The 14,222-nt window shown below is 34.1% G+C and overlaps 1 protein-coding gene across 1 annotated transcript in view; it reads right to left on the minus strand.

Moving 5' to 3' along the window:
* NBEA (neurobeachin) overlaps positions 1-14,222 on the minus strand; it is a gene marked incomplete at both ends in the record, with an annotated part of 159,812 nt that overhangs the window by 22,682 nt on the left and 122,908 nt on the right. Inside the window, one exon of the mRNA XM_010283206.1 lies at positions 6,352-6,413. Within this exon, the coding sequence (XP_010281508.1) occupies positions 6,352-6,413 (62 nt within the window). The remainder of the gene's footprint in view (positions 1-6,351; positions 6,414-14,222) is intronic.

Raw genomic sequence — 14,222 nt, forward strand, 5'->3', positions numbered from 1 at the left:
CATCAAATTTTAGTTCAAACTTTTGCAGTGATATGAAATGCAGCATTGTCTTCTCCTAGTCACGCTGGTACAAATACAGAGTTAGTGGATAATGCAACAGGACAAATGGGAAAACATGGCCAGAGGTAAAACATCCAACTTGTTTCATGATTAGGAAAAAGGAAGATTAAAAAATTACACTTCCATAGGAATTTGCATAACCAATCTTAATTTCACCATTGAAGTTACACCAGACTTAATTTCCTAAGGAGATTAAGTCCCAGGTTCATTGTTTAGATTTAAGAGACACATTCATTATTTAACTTCTCTTCAGCCTTCCTGCTATAGGTGGTGTCAAAAAGACAAATAGCAAACACTTCTGTTAGTGTGCTACTAGCACAGTTACTCTAAAAGAGCTATCACTTAACAAACAAAAAGTAAGGAGCATGAGAACTCTGGGAATACCTTTGGAGGGAATAAATAAGGACCAACAAACATAATTAAAGTTGAATCTAATAGTGGCAACAAGAGTAAATTGATAAAAAAATATTACAAATAAATCTATAATGAAAACGAAAAGGTTTCTAATACTGCATAAAATTAAAATGTAAAATAGACATACACATAGTATAGTACAGAAATAAAGGTAACTAACTGTCTTAAGATGGATCCTGGTAAGATACATGTGAGAATGGTGCTTGATAAGAGCGCACTGTACAGCAGAGCTGGAGAATTCCTACTTAAACTTTTCTAGAAAGCCTTGAATAAAGTATGTTTAGTATCAAGAAGCATGGATTGTGTTTCTATTATACGAATCCCACATGTCAGGGCTGCTTCTGGTCGGCTGTAGGGACCAGAAAAAGATTTCTTTTTCTGCTTGGTTTCTGTGTTGGGCAGCTGCCAGTTTCTGACCCCAAGAGCTATTCCATACCCATGTGGAGGTAGAATGCACATTTAGACGTGCTAGTGCATACTGAAATCTCTCCAGTGCCTCATCAAGTTGATGAGTCTTCCTATATGCTCAGAGCTAAACCTATCACCAAATTTACTCAGTGAGCATTTCCTTCAAATTTGCACTGGCAAGGCACATCTTTTGGGGTTTTTTGTTTATTTGTTTGCTTTTTCCACCTCTCCTTGGAGTGAGATGAATTTCTTGATATTGTTTCAAATTTTTTCTTGCCACTTTGGACAACAAGCAATGCACTCATTTGCCTTCCCCTCTGTTGCCTTCTGCCCCATTTTGCCACTTTATAGTTTTGATTGCTATAGTACCTACAGTAGCATAAAACTACTATGTTTTACATGTGTCAAACTGCTAGAAAGTGTTTTACAGACTGTGCTGCATGGGAGCAGATCCTTCACAGATCTTTTTTCATTAAGTATTTACTGGATGGCTGCCTGTGGTATGGAAAGACAGACTAGATTTGTCCCAAGCAGTTTCTAAGTTTCCAGGTTAATAGATAAGACAACGCGGACAGACACAACCCATTTATGAGGCTCACACTGTTAATCAATGTTTGAAAGGTGTAGCTGAAGTTCAGTTTACCCATTAATTACATACTGGAGTTTGTCAAGTTATGGATGTACCCTTGGTATAGTTTGCTTTATTTAAGGTACTTTAAGTTCTGTATTTTTTCATAAAAGTAAACAATTTATAGAATCTACTTACAGCTTAATTATAAGAGGGACCATGTGTTACAATTTATTTGAGAATCTCCTAACAAGTTTTAATTGCCAGTTTTAAGTGAAGCATTTCTTAGTTATGTATATCCTTTTCCTCACTCCTCATACAGGTTTTCTAATAAAAGCCTATTTACAAGGGACAGCATCTAAAAGAAATCTTTTTCCTCAACATAGTGAATCAGAAGTGGATTTTCATTCTAGTTTTGATATTTCCTTTGGAGGCTCCATCTTACAAGGAGCAGCTGAGGGAACTGGGGTTGTTCAGTCTGGAGAAGAGGAGGCTGAGGGGAGACCTTATCTCTCTCTACAGCTACCTGAAAGGGGGTTGTGGTGAGATGGGTGTTGGCCTCTTCTCCCAAGTAACTAGTGATAGGATGAGAGGAAATGGCCTCAAGTTGTGCCAGGGGAGGTTTGGACTCGATATTAGGTAAAAATTTCTTTACAGAGAGAGTGTTCAAACATTGGAACAGGCTGCCCAGGGAGGTGGTGGAGTCACCATCACTGGAAGTGTTCAAAAAACATGTAGACGTGGCACTTCAGGATACGGTTTAATGGGCTTGGTGGTGTTGGGTTGACAGTTGGACTTGATGATCTTAAAGGTCTTTTCCAACCTTAATGATTCTGTGATTCTGTGAATTACAATCTTGATCAAACTTCCAACATGGCGGGGAGGGGAAATGAACAGAATGAATGATGTATTGAAAACTACAAAATCCTAAAATTTGTCAGATATTCTGCACATAGTCTACAATCACAAATGACATAGCATTTTTTTCCTAGAGTAACCATTTATCCATTATAATAGTTATATTTTTAAATAGGTCAAGTAGCAACATGTCTTAAATACGAAGACAGTATTCTCTGTTTAAGAAAATAAATTTCCCCTGTTAATAGATAAGATACAGAAAAATACAAGTGGCATGAGATAAAACTCCCTTGGGATACAGTTTCTGCAGAAGCTGTATCCCCGAAGAGAAAAATTTGCAAAAGATCTGGAAGTAATTAGAAACTATTGTAGTGTTGAGGCTAGGGAAAAAAAAAAAGAATAAGAAAAAAGCAATTAAAATCTAAATCTCATGTAAGAAGGAACTACACTGCAAAAATTATTGTATTGTTTTAAAAAATTGTATGGTTTATTGAAGAAATCTCTCACTCCAACAGCAACACAGCTGTGACATGCTTAAGTAGGCTGAGGGAACAAAGACCAGCTAATCAAGCACAGATCTTGTCAAACATAACACATCTTCATCCGTTTTATGTTAAAATAGACTAAATCCAAATGAAAATGTCTGTTTTATGAAAAGTGAAAATCATTACATGTTTATTATCAATTATCTAGAAAAATGTATTTCAAGTACTTGGATGTATGCTTTTGGTTTATATAAGAGATTAAGAAAATAAAGCTTTCAAATTAACCTGAATTTTAATCTAGTGAAGTAGGTGGGAATAAAAAAATTAAATGGGTGCAGGGAAGCAAGTTACAATACAAGAGAGATTCTGAAAATACAAAGAGTACAACTTTTTGTTCTTCCCCAAACCCACAAATGATGCACTATCCCTACAGGAGTTCCTTTAAAACTTAAAATCTATTTTTCACAGAAACTCCAAATTCCTTTGGGGGAAAGGCTTGATTGCATATCCCTCAGAGTCTAAAAGGCTGCCCATATGAACTGAATTATCCATGACATGTACCTTCAGACATTTGTAATGTGATATTTCATGTAAATTTAGACCATACCTTGGACGTGGGCCGCTGGCAATGTTGATTTTATTCAGGAGCTCAGATAAGAAAAAAAATTCTGACATCCTTGCTAATCTGTAGTCGTTAACATGGAATTTCCAACATAAAGAGCATAAAAGCATCTAATTTGCTGTGGCAAATGAAAGGAAAACAAACTTCGCATTTCCCTTTCCTTTTCAATGTCTAAAGTTACTCTGTTCCGTGCAAACAAAATTGTACTTTTCAAAGGTTTTTAATATCGCCATCTATCTTTTGAGTGACACATTTCAAACTTCCCCACATAATCTGTAAAATGCCATTCAATTTGAATATAAAGTAGTTACCCGTGTTAAGAAGAAAAGTCCTAGTTACATTAGGATTATTAAAAGCCGTAGTACTTTATATAGTGTTTCCAGTCCATATTACTCAATTTATCATATGGAAAAGCTCAGGCAGCACTATCTAGTTTGTTTGTAGAGATGAATTAACCTCATTTACTGCAGAGAACATCTCCTAAGCGCCTAATTCCAAGTTCTGCTAACTACAGGTGGATTACAATATTTGTCTGTCTGCCATTCTTTTCTTCTAGCCACCTTATGTATCAGCATTTTTATAGCATTTACCTCATGTTTTCTTTTGACAAATAGTTTTAAAATGTAAACAGGAAAAAATAACTACTTTTTTTTCCTGCAGGTTAATAGAACTACAGACCTGATTGTTTAGTGCACCTACAAGATTAAATACAATATTCTGTGAAGATGCAATTTACAGGACCAATACTTTTGGAGTTAGGAAGGTGAGGGGAGGAGAATGCAATTTGCACCATTACAGCCCCCTGTTGACCAGTTCCTGTAGAAACATTTAACATCACCAACAAATATTACAGCATTAGCTTCTGAAGTACTTAGTGATAAATGGACACCAGGAGACAAAATCTTCCTTCTTAAGAAGATAAGGAAACAACCCTGAAGTATCACATGGGGTACAAAAAATAAAAGCTTGCCATTTCCACAAGTAATTGAGTAGATGCAAAATAGCTGTCCCAAGCAAACATTGAAGAAAATCAATAAAAGTTCAGAATTTCAAAATGAATAGGGTCTTCACATTATTTCAGTTATAAAATAAAGCTTATTTTAAAAATCGTAAAATATTTTGAAATAATAAATAACATATATAATAGTCATAAAAATAACAAATTGATTTAGCTGCATTTGTTACATAGCTTTACTAGGACGTCTGAAGAAAAAGCATTGCAGAAAGAGCTTAAATTTCTCTCTCTTCCTTTCAATCAATATTTGAGGCAAAGTTTCATCTCTAGGGCCCTTAATGGCAGGAATTCTTGGAGCCAGCAAATGAGTAATGTTAAACCTATGATTAGATGATGAGGCCATCAAAGACACTAGACCCTAATGCTACATTCCACTTTATTCCTGAGAACTGCAGTAAACCCAAAGGCTAGGGAAGAAAGGACTGTAAGTTATTCCTTCCCTCAAGAAAACGTTTCAAAAGCTGCTAAAAAAAAAAGTAAAAAAAAAAAAAGTTGCATGACATGAACATAGAGCTCAAAAGCCTTAATGGATCTTTTGGAATTTTCCTGGAACCCAGGACTTCACCGTTAGGTAACAAATTTTTCAAATGCCCTGCTGGAGAAGGTTTGAAGTTCAAACCCCACTGAGGATTCCTGCCAGGGATGTATTTTTCTTTTACTTTTCCCTAACCAATATCCACCCTGGCTAAAAGAAGAAGAAAAAAAAGGAAGAGAAAAAATAAAGGAAAACAAGATTTAATGGTTTCCTTATGACAGAAGCTCGAAGAAACACAACCTACAGACTGGCAAACAGCAGGTAAGTTGGAACCCCCTCCCCCAAAATCAGTTGTAAATGTTAATTGTTTTCAGATAGATTCCTCAAAAGTAGATCTTCATTTCAATTACCCCTAGAAACTCATTTGTTTTTCAGTACAAAAGGTTTATGGTGCATGTTCTCAATGTGCAGCAGTGAATGCTTAAGTAAAGCTACAAACAATTAATTTTCCTTGGTAATAATATAACAAGTTAACCTGCCCATTTTATATAATAACTTGGCTTGAGTTTAACTGGTATTACAAATCTGTGGGGAACCTGGTAAATGAAACACTGTTAATAAGCCTTTAAAGAAGTGTAAAAACATCTGAAATTTGGATCTGTTAGGCCATCATATTCTTCTTGTATTTTACAAAATGAGCAAAATTCTAAAATGTTTGTTGATAACATATTACTGGCAGTTTAAAGTAAAAGACTATATATATGAAATTAGCCAATAACACTTCTGTCAAAACAAATAAAACTAAAATTAAGATAGAGATAATCCAAACAGTATGAGGAATTATTTAGTTTTGATTATTTTAGTTGTGAAAGCAATTCAAAATGTTAATTGATTCAGATTTCTAAGAAACCCATTACAGCTATGCTAAAAAATAATTATTAACTGCAGCATTTTAAAAATAGAAATACTCCGCTTCTGCCAGTTCCTGACTACCTAAGCCATGTTCTTCTGCTTTTTATATTCTGGTAGGTATATAAAATATCCAATAAGTTATGTCAAGTATATAAAAAATAATAAAGTCACCACAAAGGTTTTAAAAATTACTAATTCAAAGACAGATTTCAACATAAAATTATGAGAACAGTACCCTGTTTACATATTCTAAATAAGAACTGGCTTGAAAGAGAGTTCATACACAGAAAAAGTGCATAATGTACATCCATACACTTTTACAAAACAAATGTAAATGTGTTGTATACCCTGTGATTATAGAGAATTTATGAAACATTAAAAAAAACTACATTTTATATGTTACCAGAAGAGACTATTCTGTGTTTTCTTATACTGAAATGGAAGAATGAATCAAACAAGATATAATTCTTAGTCTGGCAGTAATCCAGCACTATGCAAAGAAACTAATACAATTAGAACCAGAGATTGTCTTACCTGTGAACAAAGCAGCATAACAAGTTCAACCACTGAAGTACTTGACTTCATACAAACCAGACCTGCAATAAATAGTCAAGAATTAAGTCTTTTTGGCTTTTAGCTTGTTCAGTATTTAGCTAAATAAATAATTAACTACCTATCTATATAATCTGAAGCAATTTAATATACAATCAACATAAAAAACCAACCACTGAATACTAAATTCTACAAATTCTTAAGAATAAACTGATCATATATTAACAAGTAGAGAATAAGGCCTCTGCTTAGAAATAATTTTAATTTTTATCTAGTAATTGATTTTCCTGTAATTGAAAGCTCGAGTATTGATGAAAGAGGTATTCATGTGAAATTGTATTTTTCTTAAAATTATAATCCCTGATTTGTAGGCCGTGTTTCTTAAAACAAACTTTGAATCATGCATTGTAACTGTTACTCATTGTTTTGTACTTAATTTAAATAATCAATACCTAATAATATTTCCATATTATCAATGCTTGTTGGCAGCTTTGGAAATGCAAATTTACTTTCTGAGAGAAGGATAGACTATCTAAGTACTTAAAAGATGCATTGTAAAAAGACAAGGATGAGATTATAGTTCTATCTACTGTTAAGTGTACATATGGTAGCTTCTGTTATCTAAAATCATATAGACAGTGATATCATGGCGTAGGGCAGGGAAACACTTCAATTGTGTTATAAAAATGATAAATTCACAAATATAAAGCCTACAACTAAGGATTAAGTAGGAAGCTGAAAAGCAAACTGATGTGCTTTAAGTAGGTTTCTACAAACAGCAATTAGAGACAATAGCACGTGTATTTATTGCGGGTAGTGCATAAATACTCTTTTGTGCCCATTCTGCTAACAACCCCATCCTTATTGTACAGTAACACAGAACAAGCTGTAAGAAGCCACTAGGATCCCATTCTATCAGATATATGGGCAGACAGTTAACTAATGAAATAAGAGGCAGATGTGCAAAGCTCATTTAGGGAGACAATTGCTGTAATTGATCAGCTATGCTCATGCTGAAGTGCTAGAGGATCCGAAAGATTAATGGGATACTTATCACCTGCAGGCTACCTCCACTGTTTGAAAGCTGACAAAGAAAATCCAAACAGAAGACTGAACTCTATCGTTAAGCCAGTGCAGGTAGCACAAACATATCAAATATTTTAACATGGAATATTCTCTGCTTTATTATGAATCCACCTCATATTCCATAAAACTAAAAAAAAAAAAAAAAAAATCTTTTCTGTCATATGCTCACTTATTTTCTTTCAAAATCAGACCTCAGGTGTATTAAAATATGATTGAGTCAAAATAATGCTCTTAGAAACATATTCCTATGCTACAATCTTCTACATTTGTAGATGTCTTTATCTTCTGATTTTACATCAGAAGAACAAATGTCTCCGTCATACACAGTTATGAAAAAATAAACCAATTAATTTATATAACAAAAGTTTATGCATCAGCATTAATTTCTTCCTATCTTCACCAGGTTTCCAAAAAGAATAGAAAACTCAGTGTAAAATATACACTTTAAAGAACAACGCATAATGAATATTTCCTGGCCTAATTCATTAAATTAGAAGTTCTTAACTTTCAAAGACAGTTGGTGGTACTTATGCCACCTGTGTAGCTTCAAACAACATGAAAGAAAGTTTTGAGCACAGATCAAAATAAACATGCCTCAAATGGCAATAGGCTAGGATAAGTACTCATAATCTAGATAAGTCTTAATGGCACAAATGCTGAACGTACAATAAAACAGGACTCTCTGATTGAAGGAAGATTATTATAATTACCTTAGTGCAAAATGTTCTGGTTATGATAATAAGAATTCTTAAACACTATAATTTTTAAAAGCCTGATAATTCTATGGGCTTGAGTAAAATGATCATCTAACCTAAAATGGGTGTCTTTTTTCTAGTTGTACAGACATTACTTGATAACTTTTTGTATATCACATCTCATCAACTAAAAACACAAACATGATCTGAGGGATGGAACACCTCTCCTGTGAAGACAGGCTGAGAGAGTTGGGGTTGTTCAGCCTGGAGAAGAGAAGGCTCCAGGGAGACCTTACTGCAGCCTTCCAGTACTTAAAGGGGGTTTGTAAGAAAGATGGGACAGACTTTTTAGCAGGGCCTGTTCCGATAGAACAAGGGGTAAAGGTTTTAAACCAAAAGAGATAGACTTAGACTAGATCTAAGGAAGATATTTTTCACAACGAGGTTAGTGAACCACTGGCACAGGTTGCCCAGGGCAATGGTGGATGCCCCATCCCTGGCAACATTCAAGGTCAGGTTGGACGGGGCTCTGAGCAACCTGATCTAGTTGAAGATGTCCCTGCTCATGGCAGGCGGGTTGGACCAGATGACCTTTAAAGGTCCTTTCCAACCCAAAGATTCTATGATTCTATGTAGCATTCTAGCATCAGAAAGGAGAATCAAACATTGTGGTGAAATTAGGAAAAAGAGAGAGGAGGATACAGAACTGACATCTGGTTAGCACATCAGCACATCCATCAGTTGTAACCAGCGCTTGAATTGCCTGCTGATGAAACAACCATTGATAATAGCCATTAACACCTCTCATAACCAGTGGTATTCAAAACCTGATGTTTTAAGAGGCTGGTTTTCATGTCAAAAAGAAACAAATAACTGTCTTAGAGACTGTAGCACTTTTCACATGTGAAAATACAGAGGGAGATAGGAAAGCCTCATAAAAGAAGCTCATGGTGTCAAAGATGGATGCAAGGAATCCTGGCAGAGAGCTCAGTCTATGGCAAAAATTAAGTGTGCAGCACTTTTTATAAATAATTTAAAACAAGAGTAGCCATAACTACATAGCTAAGAAAATAGGGAATCCCATGCATCTTGATGGGTAGGAAGAAGGAAATAGAAACAGAAATACTTTCTATTCACCTTTAACTATTCATATCACACATTCCTTGAAGTAAAACAGAATACAGAAACTTGAAACATTCATAACAGGGCCACCATTTCATGTTATAATTTTCTTGCTAATCAGCCTCCTACTCCCACTTCAGAGACTCCTTCCACTCAAATCACATGAGGGAAAGTGTGTGCCCTCCATTACATGCTCCATTTCCTCCTTCCTAGCTGCTAAGGGCTCTATTTTGGTGTCCCTTGTGCATCTTCCCATTTTCACTTATTCCTGATTAAGCAGGAAAGATTTGAAATAAATAAATATTTTTTTTCCTGTTACACAAAACACAATTAATCTTCGGAGTTTACTGTCAGAGCTGTTGTGGAGTCAATGGTAGAGAATGATAAAAACAGATCAGACCTGGTGGAGGACAGATCCATTTCTGGATCCATTTCCTTTTAGGAAAATCTGTCAGAATGCAATCTCTGGTTTATGAAGATCCCACATAATCAAAAGCTGTAGGAGAAGTTAAGGAAGAATGATCATCCCTGTCCTGCTGAATATCCTACATAGACCAGAAAAAAGATAATTTTAATAATCTTCTGGGTTTTAAATTTGTGTGATCCTCTGTTCTATGAAGTCTAGTTTTGTGTGAATTGCCTCACTGCTTCTGGCTTGGTACAGACACGAAAATAATTTCCTTCAGCAGACAGTATATATTCTAATAGACAAAAAAAAATAAAGGAAGAAAAAATGTTCTGCTACCACTTTACAGATGGAAGAGAAGGAACAAACTGGTTGAGGTATCTTCACAAAATCAAGTAGAATTTGTAGCATGAATCAGAATAAACATTTTTTAAGCCCCAAATGCACTAGCAACTGCATTTATTCTCCCTCTTTATAGTTTTGCAAGATTTCACAGAGCTTTTTAGAATGTGCAAAATGTTATTAGTTTTAACATAATGAGAAACAAAAATGATAACAAGCTTTGAAAAATAATGGCTTCTGTGATTGAGGAGAGCACACAAATATATTTTCAGTTCTCTTTCCCCTCACTTAACTCCAAAAGAAAAAGTATTTGCAATTCAAACTAAAACTGTTGCCTGCATTCTTCAGCTGCAGATAAATTCTTCCTATACCATCTGTATCAAATGCCATTAAGGAAGCTAATGCAATTACTAAAATACAAGTGGATATTTCCTGCATACAGCAAGGTTAAAAAGGTCATTGATTAACTGAATGGAGTATGTGCTTTTTATATTTGCTGTTCTCAGTACTTTTCTTCATGGTCTATTCTCAGTCCATTAAATATAGCCATCAAAATTCAGCGATTTGATGGCAACAATGACCACATATATGGATGCAAAAACTGGGAGCATCAAGTGCGTGACCTTAGCTAATCTGGAATAAATGATGTATGCCTGGCAATTATCCTGAAATGCTCTGGTTTACTTGACTTCTTTTTCAATGTTCTTCTGTTGGCTCAAAGATATGCTAATTATTTCTTTTCACTATGACTTATTAATGTCTAAAAAAAGATTAATTTCCACTATACTATTTTAGTCATGCCTGTGGCATTAATGAAGTCATGGGTTCAAAACCTCGAAGTCACCATGCTGAACTAGTCAGTGTGAATTTCTATTTTGAAGAAATCTAACATAGGCTGATAAAATCAATTTAAAAAAAAATCCTTATGAAATAAGATCACGGTTTTGAACTTCTTTTTATTATTATTAATACAATGTGTGTATAAGTCTAACTGAATACGACCACAATTTCATCTGGTCTTTATCAAGGTTTGCCTGCATTTTTTTTCAATGATTTTACTTTGTGTCAACTTAAAACCTTATTGGAGCTGGAATCAATTGTAATATTAGCAAAAACAAAAGTTAAATGTTTTTATATCTTATGTTGAACTTAGAAAAAAAGATGCAATTAACTATACTTTAGAGCTTGCAGAAATCTTTCACTCAGTTATAGCTTCTACTTCTCTGAAAGTCTCAGGTATGGCTAAATAAAAAGCTTGAGAAAGTTTAATACATTTAACCCAGCTCACAGTGAAAACTTGGCCTTTATTACTCCTGTACAGCATGTCATCAAAACCACGGGAGCTTTGTATAGAAAAGAATGTTTATGACAAAATAAAGACATGCTATTCTATGCATTTTTATTAACATATGAAAAGTGCATAAAATCTACTTAGAAATGAGCATAAAGTCCTAAAACTAGACCAAAAAATTATTAGAAAATACTAGATTTATCCTTTTTAACCTATATTTTTGTAAGGTCAGCGATTTTCTATTTACTACAGATATAGCCTTCCACGCACTTTAACAAAGCTATTGTTTCAAATTGTTCTCTATAACTACTGGTAACTCATACTGTGGCATCTCTTCCTATAATCCTCACTGAATTCTGTGCCGGAAGACAAGAGTAGGAATTTTCCACTGGTAATTACCGCTCACAAATTGTGCCTCCATTTTTGATAGACCATTCCCTTATACTCTGTTCAACATTTGCTAGGAATGGCACAACAGATTTTCAAGGACAGTTCATGCTGGTGACAGAAACTAAAGCATGTTTTGGCTCTGATAGTAGTAGGAAAAAAATGATGGTGATGTTTTGGTTGGACATGCAAATTTTCTTTCAAGTTCATTTATTCTTGCAAAATGTCATTCTTCTGCCAGCAAAATCTTATGGCAAACATTTCTTGAAATGTTTTACTGAATCCAACTTAAATCCTATGTTTATTTCTTTAATTCTCTTTTTTTGACCATAGATTAAAATTACTTGGATAGTTTAAATCTACATTATTCCCCCTCTGCTGTATGTTTTCATTCAGGGAAACCTAGATACAAACTGATGTTTTTAATTAATTATCAAGTTGCTGGTGAGTTCATTACAGAACTGAAAAGAGATACTATGGAGGGAAAAATAAAGATAGGTGAAAAGTTTGAAAGTAAATGCTAAGTATGTAAAACTATTAACTGAAATGGCAGATGTTCTTATTCTAAGCAAAGCAATTATTAGAAAAAAATAAGCAAGATGTGTATTAAACAGACTGTAATGTTTTGCAAGATTACATTCAAAATTGGTTTTAGAACCATATATATGTCACATATTTTGTAGACATTTAAATTACACTAATGGTCTTAATTTATGAAAAGCCAAGGCTGGCAAATATTCAGCAACTGCAGAAAGTCTGCAGATGGAAATCACAGCCATGTTGCAAAATAATTACACCTCCACTTTTACTAGATGAAAGGAAACACTATTCCAAAGAAGGTATACTCACTAAAATAATAAAGTCAGTGTTATGGATTTAACAATTCCCTTCAGCAGCCTTGACTGGCAGAACACAACATTACCAACTCTAGGGAGCATGAAGGATGGCTGTATTAGTACTCCAGACCATCCTTTGTACGGGTAGAGCTCCTTTCCAGAGCAAGAGAGCGACACGGAAAAACATGATGAATGTGAATTTGATTCAGTGCTTTTGTAGTTGATCAAGACAGTTATATTTCTTATAAGATTTTTTTTATGGTGAAAGACACTGCACAACACATGTAATATTCTTTATGTCTGGTACCTGAAAATGTAGGAAAAGCTATCATCCCTGTTATCAAATGAAATACCTTTAAAATATTATCAGAAATTTTTAGAACTCATATCTTAAGATAAACACCTCAAATAAACACTGATAGGTCAACATAAAAAAATATCTGTTAATCTGTTCAAACCAAATGCTAACTGTTTGGTCCTTTTAGTCAAATTTGTAAAATAAATCAGATCTTAATGCCAGGATAATATTTAAAAGAATAAGAATGCTATGTAGCAGTTTCTTGAATTATTTTATTAAAGTAAGAAAACCTATACTTCTTCACCATTGCAGCTACTAAAAAGGAATATCAATGAGGGCTATAAAATATCCAGATGGAATCACAGAAGGGCAAAAACTTTTCAGAGCATACCCACAGAGGGGGGATTTATTACAATGTATACAGGATTTAATTTTTAAGATTACAGACTTTCATACGGTGATCCCATGAGCTGTAATGATATTGACAAAACTGATGCTGCTGTGACATTACTCTGAAGAGACTAGCCTTATACCAGCTTATGCAATTTTTATCGAGTTTCCATTAGTGTTAATGGGATGCACAAATTCTCATTCATCAAATGAGAAGGAGGTCACTTGATCTATGAAATAAAATCCACTACCACTGTTCAGTTTAATATCTCACTGAAGATTTTCAAAACTGATCCAGTTTTTCATTTAGTTCCTGTGGTAATTTTTTCCTTGGCCAACGGTCCATTGGGATTTACTCAATATATGCATTTGTGTTTCTCTGTCCTCTTAAAACAGTATCTCTTTGGATGGATCTTTTTTCAAATATCTGTTGTGATGTAGTGAACTAATATGCTTATCTAATTGCTATATCAGGACAGATCTAAAATTTATATCAATCATGTACCAATTGAGAAATTAGTATTAATAACACAGAATTATTCTTTTCATATAAAAGTATACAACACAAAAATTAATTATGAGAAAACAATTCCCTGTTAAATTTAAGTGAAGCAGATTCTTTTTGAAACAATATGATACTTATTATGCACTAGAAGTTAATTGGGAAAAGAAATGTGTTTCCTTCCCTTCTGAAGTCTCTTTCTAGGCAATGGGTCAAAACAACCAAACCAGAGATCACACTGCACTGCAGCTGATCAAATTAAAACACCTCTAATCTTGAAAATGGCTATAAAATTGAACTATTGCTTTTCTAGTGAAGTCTACTGCAGTTTCAGGTAGACTTGAGTAACTTATAAACATTTTATTTTGGTGGAAGACTGGAAGAACTAAAAAATAAACTACACTTAGACAGAGGTTCTGGAAAATCCAAACCTCTGGTTAATCTAGAAAGAATCTCAATGAAAAACATTCCAATTTTTTTCCAAACACCCAACAGTCC

The sequence above is a fragment of the Phaethon lepturus genome, unplaced genomic scaffold (genome assembly GCF_000687285.1).
Source record: "Phaethon lepturus isolate BGI_N335 unplaced genomic scaffold, ASM68728v1 scaffold4233, whole genome shotgun sequence".
NCBI lineage: Eukaryota > Metazoa > Chordata > Aves > Phaethontiformes > Phaethontidae > Phaethon > Phaethon lepturus.